This window comes from Pungitius pungitius, chromosome 21, assembly GCF_949316345.1.
Source record: "Pungitius pungitius chromosome 21, fPunPun2.1, whole genome shotgun sequence".
Taxonomy (NCBI): Eukaryota; Metazoa; Chordata; class Actinopteri; order Perciformes; family Gasterosteidae; genus Pungitius; species Pungitius pungitius.
In genome coordinates this window covers 8,801,409-8,820,285 of record NC_084920.1, presented here as the reverse complement: position 1 = coordinate 8,820,285, position 18,877 = coordinate 8,801,409, and the positions used below count along the sequence as shown (strand labels likewise).

Genomic DNA, 18,877 nt, shown 5'->3' with positions numbered 1-18,877 from the left:
CCTGTGCTACGGCTGCAGATAGCCGTCTATTGCCTCACGAAGCCGAAGATATTCGGCTGTTCTAAGCTAACGCTTGAAGCACAACCGTATTTAACTTAACCAACGTTAGCGTTACATCTCAGAAAGCACGAGCAACGACATGTAAGCGAGGCCGGTACGTCACCGTCGGGTACAGTTACTGTATAAACTGAGGTCACTTTCTGGTAACGTTTCGTCAGTATGGGTAAACTTAACGTTTCTGTTGACAGGAAGCGGTACGTCATTATGGTCAGAGTAGAAGTGCAAACTGATGACAGGAAGTGGTGCGTCACTGTGGTTAGAGGTGTATACTGATGACATGAAGTAGTACAATGCTTGATGGCCTATTTTGTGTCTGATAGGGTTATCCCAGTTTCACCATGCACATGGACAGTGGACTGGGAGAACTGGAGGCCCAGCTGGCCATTAAAGAGAGAGAGTGGAAGGAGCTCCTGGCTTCAAGGGATCGTCAGCTGGAGAGCTCCCTCAGTCAGGCTCAGGAGGAGTGCTTGTTCCTCAGGTACCTGCTCTACATCCACCTCACATCAGAATAACAATGACCGAACCTCAGCTTTTAGCTGGAAGTATTACTAAAAATAGGATTTTCACATGTACCCTGGTCTGTGGCTTTCACAGGACCAGTACACATTGTCACGTTGCAACAAAACTACTTTTTCACTTTCACTTAACTTCACTTTTTCACTTCAGATCTGTTAATTATTTTGCTGTTAATAATTCATTCTTTGTTATTCGAATTGTAAAAAAGAAATTGCAAAATATTTTTTGGACCAGCAATACAAAACCATAATCTATTCTGTGTACTTTCATAAGCCCATTTTTGCTTGATAACATTTAGAAAATATTTATAACAAGGCATATGATCAACCCATCAGTTTGATGTCAAAAACATCTTCAGCCATCCGTTCTCTTTGGTCATGCCTGTTAAAACTGTAAATGTAAAAAGTGCCCCCCCAAATAATGGTAGGGGAAACACTGATACTGGCGTTTGAGTCCTTGGAGGGAGAGACTCTGCGATGTTTCAGGGTGGACAGATTGTTTTGTCTCTTGTGTCAAACTGACACAAACTAAAGTTTAGTTATTAACATCTATAAAATAGAAATATAATTGCTCCACCTGCATGAGTAGGAAAAGTTGAGTAATCAAGTCGTTGCATGGAAATGACAAGTGTCTTTCAACCATGTATTTTATCATGGCTAGAACTCATTCTGGTCAGAGATAAGTCTGCAGCCTTGCTGCTGACTTCTTTCTCCACTGTGCAGTAAATAAAAGCCTTCTTGGCGAAAGAATGTGTTTCCTCATGGTGCTATCTATAAATGCAGATAGCTTATTAACACAGGTTTTGAAATGTCTGTCGTAATATCGGCCTCCAGCCCAAAACAATGGAGGTCTGTAGATTATCAAGAGTAACCAGGGCATTGTGTTGGAACAGACTCGTTGCTATCGCATGCTATTGAAATGTTGAAATGCCATCTTCCATTCCGTAAGCACCACAAACTGAATTCTATCCCCCTCCATTGTGTTGAGGTGGAGGCAGGAACATCGGAGAATGATATCTCCCAGTATGAACAAACCCAAACTAAAACACCACAGCTGCACCTTCAAGCCAGGAGCCTCACTAGACCCTCACTAGAGCCCCCCCCCCCCCCCCCCCCCCCTCCCCCCCATGTGTACGTCATGGAAAAAACTCTTCTCCTATCTTTTTTGGACTAGTGGCTGAAATAGCTGACATGCTTTCTCCTTCACACATAGGGCCTGTGTCCCACTAAACTGCAGCTCCTACTTGCTCTACTCCCAATCAATAAACTGGGGATACATATTTATACCTTCTGCTGGCCAACTAATTGCATAACACAACGGATTACAGGGGGGGGGGGTTCAGGAGACCACAGATGTGAAGTGAAAACCACCAGTATAGCTTGTTAAATATAGATATAGATTTCAGAACCTTGATGAATATTATAGAACTGATTGAAGATAATGTCCCATTGTGGGACTCATCTCTAGTCTAAGTGGACACTGCATCATGCATGGACAGAAATCCAATTTTGGGTGTCGAGTTCATGTTGTTTCGTATGCGCTGCCACAGTCAGTCGGCAGGGAGACAGATTAAAATTCTTTTCTTTAGGAAACCTACACAGTATAGTCCTTCATTTGGAAGTGGAGGGAAATGTTTGGAAAATTATTTTAAAAAAATCTAAGTGTTTCCAGAAAAGGAAAAGAAAACAGATGTTACATTTGGAAAGTTAACTTGCTGTTGCTCCGAAGGTGTCTGTTATAATGTAACAAACTAGGTAAACGTAATGGCCAGGCAATATCTTTGGTTTTATATTTTGATTTGATTTAATTCATTTTATTTTTCATTTCATTTTTTAACTGCTTTAGCTGTAACAGAATTACATTTTATTGCATGAACAAAAGTGTCCAAAAACTACTTTAGAATTGATTTTTAGAATTTTGCGAAAAATCGCAAATAAATCATGCAATTAATCACCATTAAAAATGTAATCGTTGCCCAGCACCATTAGCACCAAACATTTTTATTTATATATATATATATATATATATATATATATATATATATATATATATATATATATATATATATATGTATATAGATTCTGTCTGATCCTTTCCAGGCTGCTGGCAGGGCCTCCTCTCTACTGAAGCCGGTCTTACTAAAGTGAACTTGTTAAGGATTCAGAGTCCACATCAGCGCTTCTGTTACTGGATGTTAGTGCTTTAGTACTCAAAGTGACTTGTCTTTCATTTTGACTGCACTGATGGCTTATGAATTATTTTGTATTGCTTCATCAGAGAACGTTACCAGAAGCTGAGGGAAGACTTCCAGTTCAACCTTGCCATCCTGGACGAACGAGACCGAGAGCTGGAAAGATCTGATGTCCTGGTGGCCAGAGCTCTGAGTGTGGATAGCGACAGGTACTCTCCATCTCCCTCTCTCCAATCCAAGACCACGTGAGGTGTAGTGGAAAACGGTTAGTTTAATGTAGAGTTAGTGTAGTAGTCCATAAAATTTTGAGATGAAAACATATCTCTGAACTTTATTCTTTAAAGAGAAGGTTCAGAGTGCAGGCAGTCGGCATGAGAGAGAACTAGGAAAGTTGTATTGACCAATATAACAGATATAGCATAGTAGGATAGCAGAGCGAGAAACAAAGACATCCATTGGAAGGAGTCCAACAGACAGGTGGCCTCTTGGTATCTCATATGGGAGTGAAAGGAAGTATGGGAGTCAGGATGCAGAAGTGTCTGCTTCCAACATGTTGCAGACATTCCATTTGTTCTCATTCTACTCTCATTCTTATCAACATGGAAACATGGATTGGCTTGCTTTATGCAAATGTTTTATTTTACTTTGACAATTGGACACAAATGTCTGGTAGAACAAAGGCATCTGGACACACATGGATGTAAACTACTTGATTGGTGAGGGAGACAAGCTGTTCCCGTCATTATCATAGTTATTATTGTCATTATCATTAACAAGGTAATAATTGTCTGTTGGTTGATTCCAGCAGATCAGTGTTTCATGCAGCTCTATGCATTATATTTAGTATTGTATACTGTGCGTGGACTGATAAGAACGTCCTGCTGTCCTGTGCAGGCAGCGGGAGCTGAGGCGTCTCCGTGTCCTCGTCCTTGAGCTGGAGAAGCAGAGAGACAGAGACGCTGAGGAGACGCAGCAGCAGCTCGCTGACAGCCGTCAGCAGCTGGACGAGCTGCAGCGGTGAGTCCGAGGGGATGAACACAGCATCATGACACGGACACCAGAGGGTCTCTTTGCAAAGTTGTCTTGTTTCCAACATAAATCAGACAATGTAACATTACAACGTATAAAAGCAGCCTCCAGCTCTACTCTCACAGCACTTTTACAAATGACTTTAGTTCAATGTTGAATGACCTAAAAAGTAGCACCTGTTTAATGTTAGCTTGTTAGCGCAATTAGCAGGTAGTGACAGATGTCTGATTTGAAGGAATTATGTGTGACTGAACTTATTGCCTTCAACAGGCAACCGTATTTTACCATTATTAGAGGTTGAGAGGACAGTTTGAGGATCACCCAACATCTGTGTTGCACCCGAGGTGTTATTCCACTCACTTGATTTTTCTTTTAGTGCTCGGGGATAATCCTTTTGCTAATTTGCAGACCTCTAAAACCACCATGATCGTTCCTCAGCACGTATCCCGTCACATCCTCACATTGATTTCTACATTTCTAATAATGAAATACTATTTGTTTGTTTTGACCTTTAGACATATTTGTGTGTCATGTGTGTGTGTGTTTACTGCAATGTAGCTCTATGGCTGGGAATTTTCAAACGCAAACAGAGGAGTATGAAAGGATGAAATTGGATTTGCAGTGCAGAATACAAGAGGTGGAGGGAGAGCTGACCCTGCAGAGACAGGTGAGGACACACACACACACTTTCATCCCTCTGAACGTCAGGTGTCTATATATAACATGGTTATGTAGAATCAGAATATCACTGCCTTTGCTCGTGTGGACAATCAACATGAGTGTGTATGTTTGAAATCGGCCTGCGTAGCCAGGCCAAACAGTAACTTTATACGTCATGCTTGTGACTGACATGACTGGTAGAGCAGCCACACATTCAGACCTTTACCATGACCCAGAAAGAGGCGGGCTGTCTCTGTCATGGCTGTGTGTGTGTGTGTGTGTGTGTGTGTGTGTGTGTGTGTGTGTGTGTGTGTGTGTGTGTGTGTGTGTGTGTGTGTGTGTGTGTGTGTGTGTGTGTGAGATGCCACATTTCGGCCTGCCAGGTGATGCAAGGAGAGAGTCTTGTCCACTAGTGTTTCCTGTTTAAAAGTGTAGAGCAGGTCAGTTGATAAAGTCAGAGCTACTGTTCCTCTCCTTACTTCCTAATAACAACTACTGATGTCCTGATGATCTTAACCTTTGTGTATTTACCTCAAGTTTCACTGTTTCCTGCTTTACTGTGACGATGTCTGATTAGTGGCCCCTTTTTGTACTCTTGCCTTTCTGTTATTGTGTACTGAACCGGCCTGCCCTCGACCACGCATGAAGAATAAAACCCATCTGTTGCTGAGTCCTCCGGTTGTTTGAGTCCTTAAGCAAAGAACACAGCCAGAACAGTGTATTCTTTACATGACATTACATTACATGTCATTTAGCTGACGCTTTTATCCAAAGCGACGTACAATAAGTGCATTTCCACATAGAGATACAAACTCAGAAGAACAAGTAACAAGAAAGTACAATTTTCATCAAATAAGCAGTTTCAAAACATGTTATAGAAAAGTGCCATTATAAGTACAATTTAAGTGCTCTTCTATTCTCTTCTTAAATAGTCTTCTATAATTTTTCCTTTTGAGCTCTTCCTCTGTTTTCTGTTCAAATTGTGACTCTTCTCCCTCCTAAATATAGTCCATATTGCTATGATGAAAACTCAAACTCCAACCTGACCACTGTTTATTGTGTGCTCATTAAAAGACATTGTAAAATATTCATCGTTGTCTCCAGAATGAAGAGGGGAGCTCAAGAATACTGGAAAGGGCAAATTACTCATTGTGTATACTTGTTTAACTGTAATGAACTCTTACTCTTACTAAGAAGGGCACTCCCAGTTGCTGCTTTTACTTCACGTCCACTTCTGGTGTGATTTTGGAAAATAATTGAATACAGCATCAGCTGGAAGTCTAAATGTAAAAGTTTGAAAAGGTTTCTTTGACAAGGTATATAGAATGAACAAAAACTGCTGTCAATTATGTGTGATACTTTTCACCGTCATACTTGATGAATGGCCTGACATTTCTTACACATTGCGTAACAACACCTCCCGTCTGGCCAACAGGAGACAACGGCAGCTTGTACCTGTAAACACCACTTTGACTTGAAGATGGATTCCATGCACGCTGTAGTGCAGTCCTGTGAACTCAAGGTGAGGGGAGTTTTATTCTGGTGAAGTCCATTTGTGTAAATTTGTGTGTAAGTTGGGCAGAATTCCAATACCTTTTTAGAGGTGTGACAGCCGAATACATCTTCCCATGGCTGTTGTCATCATAATTGGTTGGTGTTTGTGTCCTTGTCTGTGTGAAGCTGCTCTCTGAGACACAAGCTCACCTTCAGGCTCAGCATCAGTCCAAAGAGGCTCTCAAAGTTTCTGAAGCGTTGTGTCAGCAGATACAAAGCCAGCTGCACCACAAATGCCACCAGATGGAAGACCTCACTGCTGTCAAGGATAGCAAGTATGTTCCTGCACTCTGTGTGTGTTTGTGTGTGTGTGTGTGTGTGTGTGTGTGTGTGTGTGTGTGTGTGTGTGTGTGTGAGATTTTCTGACTATCTTTCGTCTCAGAATAAAGGATCTTGAGGACGAGCTGATGTGGATGGAGAACAAATTGAAGAAAGAGCGGGAAGATCACGTGAAAAAGTGAGTCACTAATCACAAGTCCTCAGAGCTGTGGAGGATGAGATCCAGACACCACCTGTGAGACTGTGGCTGGTGTCCGACCATGAGAGTGCTGCTGAGTTTACTCTGTGGACGTGACAGAGGAGTCCGTCTGGTGATGAACAATAACTGGTCTAGTTGCAAAGACTATTCATTCAGCATCTCTGTTGCTGCCAACGCAGCATTCATGGAGGTACAGGGTTCTGTGATGGTAGCCCTCCCATGTTTCCAGATGTTTAACTGTATGGTCTGTGAACAGATGTGAGGAGGCGGTCCAGGCCCAGAAGGAGTGCCAGGCTCAGCTGGAGGCTGAGCGGCAGACACACACACAGCGGCTGCACGAGGCTGACAAACACATGGTTAAATTGCAGAGGGAAGCAGAGGTTCTGGTTGCGCAGCTGGACCGCATACAGAAGGAGCAACAGGAGGCGATGCAACAAACAGGCCAGACAATCCACAGGTGAAAAGACACTTGGGTGGAAAAAAGCAGACCGTCACTATGGCACTTACAACCTGGTGCATATTGTGTGTGCTTTCCAAAGGCTTGGCAAAGAGTTGGAAGCAACCCAGACTGGCTGGGACAAGTACATCCGTCAGGTCTCCAAAGAGATGGTTGTCAAGGATACAGAGATCCTCTCCCTGCACGAGAGAGAAACCCAACTGAAGACTGAGAGTGAGAGGAGCAGGGAGGAGATGCAGAGGTGAGAAGACAGTATTCTGTAAGCACTGCAGAGGAGGAGGCAGCTATGGCCACTTTCAGTTAGTATCAGGAGGGCATTTGACCTTTGGTGAGGAACGAAGATTGAAGATATGAATTATGCAGCCGAGACTATGATTCTTAGAATGTGTGTGTGAGTGTGTGTGTGTTTGTGTGTGTTACCAGGTACAAGCAGCAGCTGAGTGATGGTTTAAAGAGAGAGATGGCCTTAGAGCAGATGCAAGTCCAGCTGGAGGTGGAGTGGCAGACCCGCTGTGAGGACATGAAGGCCCAACATTACCTCTCCAATGAGCAGCTGATTCAAGACTTGACCCAGGCTAGAGACCAGGCCAGTCGCTCATACATGACTTCGCCCTCAAACTCAAACCTCAAACTATGCGACCGTGGCAATTATTAAGAAACTCGTGTGATTTACCAGGATCAACATATATCGCTCATACAATATCCATTTAAGCACATAAAAGATCCCACATAAACCACACTGCCAGCTTACAGAACACAACTGTGTTAGGGGACTTTTAGGGGAGTTTTTTGAGCTGTCACAGTTATCATGTCTTCTGCTGGCTGCACAATCCTCCTCGAATGCATGAACATAGGACGTCCGTTAGCGTCTGCTAACTCGTCAGCTAATGGGGATCCAGTGAATAAACAAATACAGAAAATGAGATCTGTCTGAGTGAGCAAAGAGCAGACTTGGAGTGCACTTCATTTATAGAATGCAACTAGTTGGGATGGAAATGGATCCAGGAAAGGTAGTTTGATGATGTAGTGGCTTATGATAAGGACATTGAAGTTTAATGTTGTTCTCTTGCAGGCTAGAGCCGAACTGAAGGAGAGAAAACAGGAGCTGCAGGACTTGACTGTGTTACTAGAAACAGAGAGAGACCAGGCAGCACAGGTGAGAAGACGTCCACCTCAGGCTGGGCAGACTGTTCATCCAGCCGCTACCTCTTTACATAGATTAGAAGGTGAGGTCAACTGTCCTCATGTTTTCTCACACACACAAACTCTGAGCATGTATTGCACGGATTTCAGTCACTCAAACAAGCAGCGAGTCTCCAGTTTATGGTGTAGATCCATCATCCCTTTCTCCTGAAGAGACACATGGGGCCATATACCCCAAAGACAGAGGTGTGATTCTCAAATCCATCCATTATGTCGCCTCTACATTGTATTCATCATCTTTAACAAATGAACAGCTTTGAACAGTTGCAGTGTGGTGTTTGTGTGGCAATTGCTTCCTGTATGTTCATTCAAGTTTAGGGGACTGTGGGTGAGCGGAGAGCTGGGTCGTCTTTGAGTGAATGCAAGAAGAGAGATGGAGTACAGGCCACTTAACATCGACAATTGCGGTGTCAAATGACCACATGGAACCATGCTTGTGGAATGGCAGTCTCATTATCTACATGGTCCATGAAGTATGTGGATGCATAATTCTTGACTGAAAAGCCATTTGAGCATTGGCTGTGCTGCCGTTCGTTGAGCAGGGTCCGTGAGATTCAGACAATCTATTTTTGACCTCCTACAGAGGATCACTGGTTTTGGTGACAACCTTTTCTATGTGCCTCCACATGAACAACAAGATATGATATGCAAATCCTCATATAGCCTGCTCCCACTGTGTGGTCTGTTGCATAGGTAAGATGAGATACTCCAGCTGCTAGGACTGCTCAGGCTGAAGCTGAATGACCAGTTTGGTGTTCCCAGCAATGATCTCTTTCACTGAAATACCACCAGCTGTTCCCTGCACACATTTTCATATGAACAAGTGCACAGGACATGCTAAAAAAAACAACGTCCCCTTTCTCTATTCTGGAGGTGGACTGAGCATCACACCTCACATCCTTCTGCCTCCACTGAATGTCTTCTAGGAGCAATAAGCAAGGCAAAGTGCTTCACATAAAACCAATCAAAAGAACCAAACATAAAGCAAGGACATTTACAAACAGTTAAAGACATTACTTGAAACATGAAAGAAAAACAGTCATTTGAAGATAAGAAAGACTTTGTTGAAAACCAAATAGAAATAGAATACAGTTTGCAGTATAGTATTCAAGTAATTCCAAATTGCACAAATGATGAATTAAAGGCAGCAGCGAACAGAAAAGTCTTTAATCTGGATTTAACGGAGTTGAGGGACTCAGGGAAAGTAGATCAGTCCCAGACGACCTGAGGGTTTGTGGTGGTTCATTAGGTATGAGCAGATCAGAAATGTTCTTTGGCCCTAAACCATTCAGTGCTTTCATAAACTAGCAGCGGGATTTTGAAGTAAATTCTTGTTTAACAGGAAGCCAGTGTAAAGACCTGAGAACTCGAGTGATTTGATCCACTTTCCTGGTCCTGGTGAGTACTCGAGCTGCAGCGTTCTGTATCAGCTGTAGCTTCCTGACATGTAAAAACAGCCTAACAGTAGTCAAGTCTACTAAAGATAAATCCATGGGCATGTTTCAAATCCACCAAAACCAGCTTTGGTCCAGCTGAACCACCATAACCCATCTGGGTAGTTACTTTAAAGAATATCTGCGCTTGAGGTTTCTCCTGTGTCAAAAGATAGTACTGCTGGGTGGATGTCTGACCTTTTCAAGGCTAACCTCTCCTTCTGCCACGTATCACATGGGGGTATTTGCTATCCCAAAGAGAGCCCTGAGGGCTGTCCTGTTTTTAGGGCTTTGGCCTTTTCCTCCAGCATCCTGGGAATTATGCTGGCCTTTGAGTCTGGCTCAGGGACAACATACCAGCCTTTGTGCGAGGAAACATGTATCACGTTCCTGTCCATATAAACCTTCTCAAATTACACCAACACCACTTAAGTCAAATACCTGCAACTGTGCTCTACAGCGCCACACATGAATCATCTGTTGAATAATTATTTAAAGAAATTACAATTGGAACTGTCAAGTGGGTTTGTGATCCCAGAAGACCTGTCTTAAAATGAGCTGGTATGTCTCCTTTAAGACTCATGACATGTTTTTCTTTTCGTTGAAATGTTCCGTTTTAGCGCCTGTCCCTTTTTTAGCTGTTTTAGCCCCCCCCCTCTTCTCTCCCTAACCAGACAAATCTTATTGTGAGTCCAGCGTTATATTGTCCCAGGTTGAGAAACAGTCCTGAAACCACAGCCTTTTACAATTCTTGCCGGGACATGTCTTCATATCAAATTAATCAATTTGGTTCTTATGCCTCTATGCATTAGTCTTAATTCACTACAGGAATCATATAACAGTCTGCCAGTTGTTTATCTCCAGTGTTTGGGGGTTGGTAGACATTCCAGAGAGCCACATGTGCAGTTACAAGTATTAGTACTATTAAAGTGTAATTTACATAATATGTCTCCAAACGATGCTCGGACTGTTTAGCGGGTTGAAGTCTTGTGGCATAGGTTTGTGTCTCTGAGACGACGTAAGATCGAGTGGGGATTTGACGCTGGACATTGTACTGGACTGGACTGTTTGAGAGAAGCATTGGAGGACTGAGGCAAAGAGATCATGTAACAACTCCAATGTGCATTTCTTCTTTTATCACATGTAGAACATGTTATTCACTTGATTGGGTGATTGTGTTTCTCTTCCCACAGGGTCTCACACAAAAGGCAGATTCTCGGCTATTAAAGGAGATTCTTGGTCTACAGCAGCAGAACAGCGTCCTGCGGGGCGTAGTTACTCAGATGAGGAAGGACATGGAGGGTCTCATCCATCTCCAACCCCATCATCAGGCAAAGCCACAGGTGTCCTCTCCTCAGCCAGGTCAGAATTCAGGAGCCCCTGCTGGCATCGCCATCCCTTCTACAGCTGTCCCTCAGAGAGCCACAGGACCACAGGACCAATCCACTAAAATCTTCTCCAACGTTAGCCAAGGAGGTGTGGAAGGCATTCATTGCTGAGTGTACATTAGCCAGCTACTCTGACCTTTTTATTGTCCAGCTCCTGGGGCCAGTTTCATAAAGATTGTCTTCGGCCCAGAACTTACATCAAAAGCATAGTCAGTCAACAAATCGACATCTAAATGAATCTTGTACAACGCAGTTCTTGACTATCTAAAAGGAGACATATTATGCAAAATGTACTTTTCCATGGCTTATCAACATAGATGTGTCTATAGAGCCATCTCTCAATGAGCAAGTTAGTTGTAGCTCTATATGATTTCTTGTGGGGATCGATGAACCACAGATCCATCTCCAGCAGGTTGTCCTCGCCAACAGAGTACCTAGTGAATCTTCCTCGCTATTGCTGACATGCAGGAGCCAATAGAAATGTCTGCATGTGCTCTTATCAATCCATGATGTGAACACTGGGGATGCACCAATGACAATGTGTCAGCCCTGATACGGTTATCATCCCCTTGGTCATAAGCTTTTTATCCCTTTTCGCTTTTATCCCAAGCAACTTACAATAAGCGCTTTTTAATCAAGAGGGAGCATAACTTGAACAACAAGAATCAAGTAGGTAAGTAAGGGCCACCCTAAGTGCTAATAAAGTGATAACTAGTCCATGCTTACTCTGTAGAGGTGTGTTTTAGGCTGCTGCTATAGCTTTCTGCTGTCCTGATGTCCTTGGGGAGCTCATTCCACCATTTAGGAGCCAGGACATCAAACAGTCAATATGTTGATTAGTCTTTAGCTCTCTGCGTGGGAGTAACAAGCAGAGTGTTTAACCATGTTCTGACTGGTAACCAGTGAAGGGAAAGGACTGGTAATCAGTGGAGGGAGAGGACTGGTAACTAGTGAAGAAAGAGGACTGGTAGCCAGTGAAGGGAAAGGACTGGTAGCCAGTGAAGGGAGAGGACTGGTAACCAGTGAAGGGAAAGGCATGGTGGTCAGATGGCAATCGCAGGTCGACCTGCTAAGAGGGAGTTACAATAGTCAAGGCGTGAGACCAGAGCCGGAACCAGAACGTGCGCCGCCTTCTGAGTGAGGAGATGTGTTTTCCTGATGTTGTGCAGCATGTATCCACAGCAACGTGGCTCCTAGCAGTCAGGGTGGGGTTAGGACGGAGTTGTCAAGGTAACGCTCAGGTCGTTGGTGGGAGAGTCTTTCCCTGCAAGGAAAACAAGCTGAGTCTTGTCGAGGTTAGTATTCAGGTGGCTTGCCATATCTCTTATCTAGTCTTCCAAACCCTCACAAGCTCTTTATCACTACATTTTATAATTCACTTATTTACACATCCATGACAAGAGCTACCATGCTAAGTGCGGCCTGTCCATCAGGGCTAACTAACATGCATACACTGTCAGCAAAGAAGACAGAGACGGAGCTGTTATGGTCAGTGTGCTCTGGAAGCAGTCCCCTCAGGTAATCTACGTCATAGGCGTAACGACGCTTGGGTCGTGTCCCCCCAATATTGAGAAAATACAAATCTGTCCCCCCAATATACAGCAGAAATTTTGTAAAATATATACGTTCTCCTTTTATGAATGTCAATGTCAATGGATCGGTCTCTTGCAAGTTACCCGGCGGCGTCATGTAAACACCGACTAGGATGAATGATGGCAAACTCATGGCGGGAGTAAAAGGGTTAACAGTTAATGATGAAGGATTCCAGATCAGGAGAATTGTTGTTGGATCACTGTTACGTTGTTGCACGAGCTGATGTTGGAGTAGAAGCAGATTCCTCCACCCTTCGTCTTGCCGGAGAACTCCATGTCACGGTTCACTCTGAGCAGCTTGAAGCCCGCCAGCTGGAGCTCAGTGTGCGGAATCGATCCACAGAGCCAGGTCTCCGTGAGGGACAAAACAGAGGATGTAGAAAAGTCTCTGTTCGTCCAGTTTGTTGCTCAGTGAGCACATGTTGGAGAGAAAGATGGCCGGCAGCTGCCCACACAAGCCCAATACCGCTTTAAACAAAATGATTGGGAAGGGTATTCATTTGGACCCCCCCCATATCTAAACCATGGTCCTTTTGGAGACTGAATTGTTAAGGAAAAAAACTGTTACTCAAAACATTCTGATAATAAAAAAATTGAGTTTCAATTACACTTGTAAAAATATATACTAGTCCCACATTGTGTATACACACTGTAGATTGTCAAATATATTGACCTCCTTCCCACATTTACAGGATGCATTAGAAGCCAGTTCATGCGCCAGTGGTGGCTGTTGCAATATTTCCTGTATCAGTAAGAGACCTGCTGCAATTCTGGTTGGCTGGTTACCTAACTGCCCTAACAAGGCTTTTATTGTGAAACATTCCAATATGGTACTGAACTCTGTATGCACATTATTTTAAAATACCATTTGGCTGGGATATTAACACGCATACACACACGGCAGTGCTTCCCCTACCATTGAATCGTTTTAATCTTAATGCTTAACACATGCATGAACATTGTTTGCCACAGAAGATTACCACCCTTTAGCAATATAAAAGTCATGTAGTAACGAAGTGTGAGCTTGTATTACCTCATACTCTAAGCTGTTACATGTATTTATGAGAAGGTGACGTTGTTTTCTCTCGTCATGTCCTCTTGCATGCGGTATGTCATCGTCAGGTGGTCGGAGCTTGGTGAAAAGTGGCCACGCCTCTACTTTGGCAAAGCAGGAGTTCAGCACGGAGCACACAGAGGCGGCTCTGGCCAATGTCATGCAACAGGTAACCTGGGAGAAAATCAGTTTCCTTGTTGAGGTTCTGTCCAGGCAGCTGCTTGAACCAGTGGTGTGGAGTGAAACCTGTCTGTGGCAGCACCATTCCCTTTTCCTGCATCTCTGTACTGTACCTTGTGCCAGCAGAAAGGATAGTCCTTAAACGTGTCAGTTAGTGAGATCATGGGAAGAGATTGTGTAAACTACTTCAACAACCCACTTCCTTTCATCCATCTCATCTCCCTGACAGAGAGGAACCCGGTGTATGCGACGGCAGCAGGCCTCAGGGCTCATGTCTGGTGCTTTGTTAGAAAGCGACCCTCCTCTCCTACGTTCCAGGCTGAAGCAGGCAGCTTCCTTTATTGCCCGTCTGAGCAGAGAGAAACAGCAGCTGATAGAGATGGGGAACCGCCTCCGAGCCCAGATCACCACTGCTGGAATGCAGGGTACAACAAAATACACACACACGCCCCTTGTTTGGCATGTTTATATTCCTATTTCTATCCAACGCCTGACTGTATTTATTGTGTCATAGAGCTTCATTATACAACATTGCCTTTGTGTAGCGGCACCCTGGAGCAGGGTTGTCAAACTCATTTCAGGTTCAATAAAATCATAGGAAGGGTTGGAGGAGATGATCTGACCGGCAGACGATATGGCCGACGGGGGGACGTCAGGGGGTTAAGGATAGAGGAGAGGTCAGGAGAAGCAGCTATGTTGTGATAGACTGAGACGCATGTTAGTGACGTTGGTCTGAGTTATGCTGACGGTTACTCACATGACCTGCGCTTCTTTATTCTGATATTTCTTATCCATGGCTGAATGATATGTCTCCACTCAGCTAGTGGACAGCAAATACTGCTGCCACACAGCATGCTGCTGCCAGATGTGTGCCAGATGTCTAGTGGGGATCTGTTGCATTTGTCATTTTCATCAAACAGCAGGATACCATTAAAATATAATAAGACACATTTATAAATATTCTAAATGAAATGTTTAGCCATTGGTATAGAGTATAGAGCCACCGTTAGTTAATGTGTGTGTTAATGTGTTGTGTGACATCACCAGTGGAGCCAGAGAGGGACTCTTCAACAGAGAAACCCAGAGAACAGCAGGGCCGGCTGTTTGCTGTGGAGCGACTGCAGTACCAGCTCACCACACAGGTATTAAGGTAGCTCACACAGCGGGCCATAAATGCTAACCTCTCAGATTCACAGGAAGAGGTTTCATTCATGAACACGTCTATGTGTCATTGAAAGTCATGGTTTAAATACACGTATACTGCCACCTAGTGGTAGAGATGTTTAAACTGTCTCTGCTCTGTTCACTGAAGCAACAGCTCAATACTGTAAAATAAATGTCAATCTGCAACCACACACCACTTTGACTAAACTATACCACCTTTATTTAAATGAGTATCACTGTGGATGATGGATACATATATTTGCATGCAGTCAACTACTGTTGCTCACACACATCCCATCGGACCAGGTTTATTTATTTATATTGTGGCGAGCTTGGCCAGATGAATGAGACAGGAGACTGGTATAACTTTTGATGCCCTTCCTGTGTTTCATACACCGCGAGACCCCAGGGAATAGACACTTTATTATGGCGTTGAACAAAGAACTTCACCCACAGCCATACTAAGTTAGGTCATGGTGCCCACACTCCTACACATTAAACTGTAACAAAACATTAAACATTTAATTAGAACATTAAACTAACATTTGAGCACAACATAACAGAACCTAGAAAACACACATAATCTTAAACACTAGAACATTAACATAACAGAAATGCATCTAAAGATTGTCCCATCATGCAATGCGCCTACCAGCGCCGCCTAACTCGATCCGCCGCTCCGATCGCTACAATATTCATGAATGAACTTTTCTCCTAATGTTACCCTGGTATATGCTTGCATCGCAGACAGATTTCTACCACACAAACGTTCCATTGCCTTGATTCTTACACTGAAAATCTACATACATCCGGTTTAGCTGCTTGAATTTTCGTTTTAGAGGAAAAAAACAAAAGGCGGTTTTTGGTTTAAAACAGAACGCGAAGACACCGGTGTTCCTGAATGTTCCCTTTATTGTTTGAACAATAAAATAAACTATCAGAAGGTACCCAGACAGTACTTGACTGGACTCCATGATCTTCCCCTTGGATAATCTCCAAGAACTACTACTCTGGACAACATTTAGAAAACGTGTTAAGGCCTCTAGTTCAAACCTGAGTCAACCTGAAAGACTTGGGAGGGACAGGGCTCCTGATTGTACCTCCAGAGAGCGCTGTGGGGACACTAATGTGTTTGTGCCTTCAGGAGCTGCAGTACGCACTGATGCAGAGACCTGGCCCTTTGCCTGGAACCAACCGCCCCGGTCCCGCCACAGAAGGGCCTGCCAACCCCTGGTGCCGGGACCACAGAACCAGGCCTGAGTCAATATTGCATTCATTACAGGCACCGTGTTCAGCTTTTCATCTTTCATTGAGATACTCTGTCTGTTCATATTGTGTATGTATAAAAATAACATTTTAAGCAAAGGTGTACAAAATCCAAAAAAGGTATTTCTTGTTTTGAGACATTTGTCCCACCCTGTAAGTAAAACATCACTCTCCTCCCAGGACAAAGAGGGGCTCACCCAGTCCCAGGGCCCGGTGGACATGGAGCTGTCCGCGTGCCGCTTATCATCAGAAGGGTCGCTGCGCTCCTTAAAAGAGCTGTGGGAGATTCTGGACGGTGGACTCAGTCCATCCATTGTCTCAGAAGGTAACCACACCAGGATGTCTTCCTGTACAAGGAAAGTGAGATCACTGCTTGCCTGCATTTGAAGGGATTGATGGATGACTTTTGGTTTGTGCCCTTAATCTTATCATCCCAAACTAATCCATACTATCAAACCTGTTTTTTAAAATGTTGTGTCCTAATTACACATTCTGCAGGTCCAGCCGAATGAAGGTTTGTTTTATTTCAGCATGGCAGAATTTGCTGCACTTGAAGCACTCGGCCCAGTGAACATGGTTGCAGAGTTGGATCAGCGATGGATAGATGGAGGGAGGATTGTTGCCTAATTTGTGTTTGTAATCTCTGTCAACTGTTCAGGGAACAATTTCTCAACCAGATCAGGCACACGCACCCAGCCATCAGCTTCAAGCCATCAAGTAATTGTGAAACCAGACAAACCTTGCATAAGGTTTCAGTACACTGATAACTGTCCTCACCGGGTCAAACCATTTGTTGCAGATATTAAACAGCTGATGGGTAAAGGTTAGATCAAGTTCCTCTCGTATCATTGTGAGCAAGGACACATACCAACGGGAAGTTTAGAAGTGGTCAACCTGTATCTACAGCTAGCTCTATATCCAGATATGTATTTATATATTTATGAAGCTCTATATTTAACTCTCTCATTAGATCTATATCTGTATATAGTTCAGAATTTAGCCCTGTATAGACCTAGATCTACCTAGTATCTACCCAGATACAGATCTACCTAGGGGCGGTGGTGGCGCATGGAGTAGCGTGGAGTGCTGGGAACTGCAAGGTTGGCGGTTCAAATCCTGGCTGCTCCATGTGCCATGTCGATGTGTCCCTGAGCAAGACACCCAACCCCTCCAGGCAAAATGTAAACCATGGATTAAGTCGCTTTGGATAAAAGCGTCAGCGTAGATCTGTATAGATCTGTACCTAGATATATGTCTGTAAATACCCCTGTATAGAGATGGTAAGGAATCATAAATCCACTACTGTGTCCTCATCTGCATGTAAATCAGAGCCCGTGCCTCAGTGCTAACAAGGAACATGATGATAGCTTGGATCCTGCATCTTCAACATTCAGTTAATCATTCTGCTTCCATTATTACCGATGTATTCCACATTCTTTTAGGACACAATTCCCCACTTGGACACCCACCGATTTAAACGTACCCCAGGAAACTAAAATGTGTCACCTGTAACGGCCATCATAGTGACAAATTGTGTGACTCTTGTGTGCACCTAAAGGTGAGCGTGAGCTGGCTGACTTTGGTGATGCTGGAGGTCAGATGACGGTGTTCGGTAGCTGTGCTCCCATCCATGGCCAGCCGAGGAAGTGCCCTTCTAAAACCCCATCAAACACCATCAAGACCAGCAGACCTGGACCCACTGGCAGGACCTGCACGATCAGAAACTACAACTTTAAAGACTGACATGGACACAAGACACTCTGTCAGTGTCTGGTCATAAGAAGTCCTACTCAGCCTGTGAACATAATCCTGATTATGTCACTAGGATGGATATCCGGATAGCATGAGTATGGACATTTCTATAAAGCTTAGGTGTTTTTTTGGTTACTTCCTGTCTGTCTCAGCATTGATCACTTGGTCACCAACTTTTGTGAAAGCTTCTCACTGTTGCCACAGTAGGTCAGTGGCGAAAGAAGCAGCCTAAACACATCATGCTGGATAGGATGAACGCCAGTAACCCCCGACCAGTCAGACGAGCTGTCCTGTCTACGTCATAGCCCCTCTCCCGCCTCTTAATCACCCTATCCCGATAAACCCTCCCCTCTGCTGCTATTGGACAGAAGTCCACCACCACGTTTTGTGATTGGCCTATGTGCATGTCATCCAGAATGCTTTGGTGTGTGTATCCACGTGTGCCCGTACCGGTCTTCAAGTTCACGTTCGGTGTTAAATTAGGATGTTTAAACATGAACCTTCCTCCCCCAGTCCGAAGCCTTGCTCTGTGTGGATGTGCATGGTTGTTTGTCAGTCTCTATAAAGGATAAGAGCCTTTGAGATGACTAACTGACTGCTTAAGGTTCATATCCCAGCTGCCTTGGGGGTGCGGGGGATTTCTGGATTTTCTGACGGATGTGACAATAGACAACACCAATACTATCTATTTCATATTATCAATTATATAATCTAATTTTTTGTATGTGACAATATAATAACAGTAGCAGCTCACAACACAAATACATGATATTACACAATGAAAGGGTTGATCAGAATCACAATCAGAAGCCATTTTTTGCCACATATGTTACACATAGAGGAATGTGTCTTGATGATTGGTGTGATATATGACTAAGTCAAATAAGATCAAAAATAGTA

At 43.8% G+C, this 18,877-nt stretch overlaps 1 protein-coding gene across 4 annotated transcripts; it reads left to right on the top strand.

The window, feature by feature from the left end:
* The first annotated feature begins 15 nt into the window (after positions 1-15).
* On the top strand, positions 16-18,559 carry ccdc57 (coiled-coil domain containing 57). 4 transcript variants are annotated; one of them, XM_037463011.2, is made up of 20 exons: positions 17-154; positions 249-302; positions 381-538; positions 2,854-2,976; positions 3,662-3,784; positions 4,355-4,463; positions 5,892-5,978; positions 6,137-6,285; positions 6,393-6,467; positions 6,745-6,945; positions 7,028-7,186; positions 7,369-7,531; positions 8,018-8,101; positions 10,775-11,057; positions 13,684-13,784; positions 14,025-14,220; positions 14,843-14,937; positions 16,104-16,241; positions 16,406-16,550; positions 17,784-18,559. In XM_037463011.2, exons 3-20 carry the CDS (start codon positions 399-401, stop codon positions 17,966-17,968), a joined length of 2,556 nt encoding a protein of 851 aa, XP_037318908.2. In that variant the 5' UTR covers positions 17-154; positions 249-302; positions 381-398; the 3' UTR covers positions 17,969-18,559. The 4 variants fall into 4 exon arrangements, with proteins under 4 accessions (XP_037318911.2, XP_037318907.2, XP_037318908.2 ...); XM_037463014.2 differs by lacking the exon at positions 249-302 and having other exon boundaries at positions 16-154; positions 10,775-10,943; XM_037463010.2 differs by lacking the exon at positions 249-302 and having other exon boundaries at positions 16-154.
* Positions 18,560-18,877: the final 318 nt, after the last annotated feature.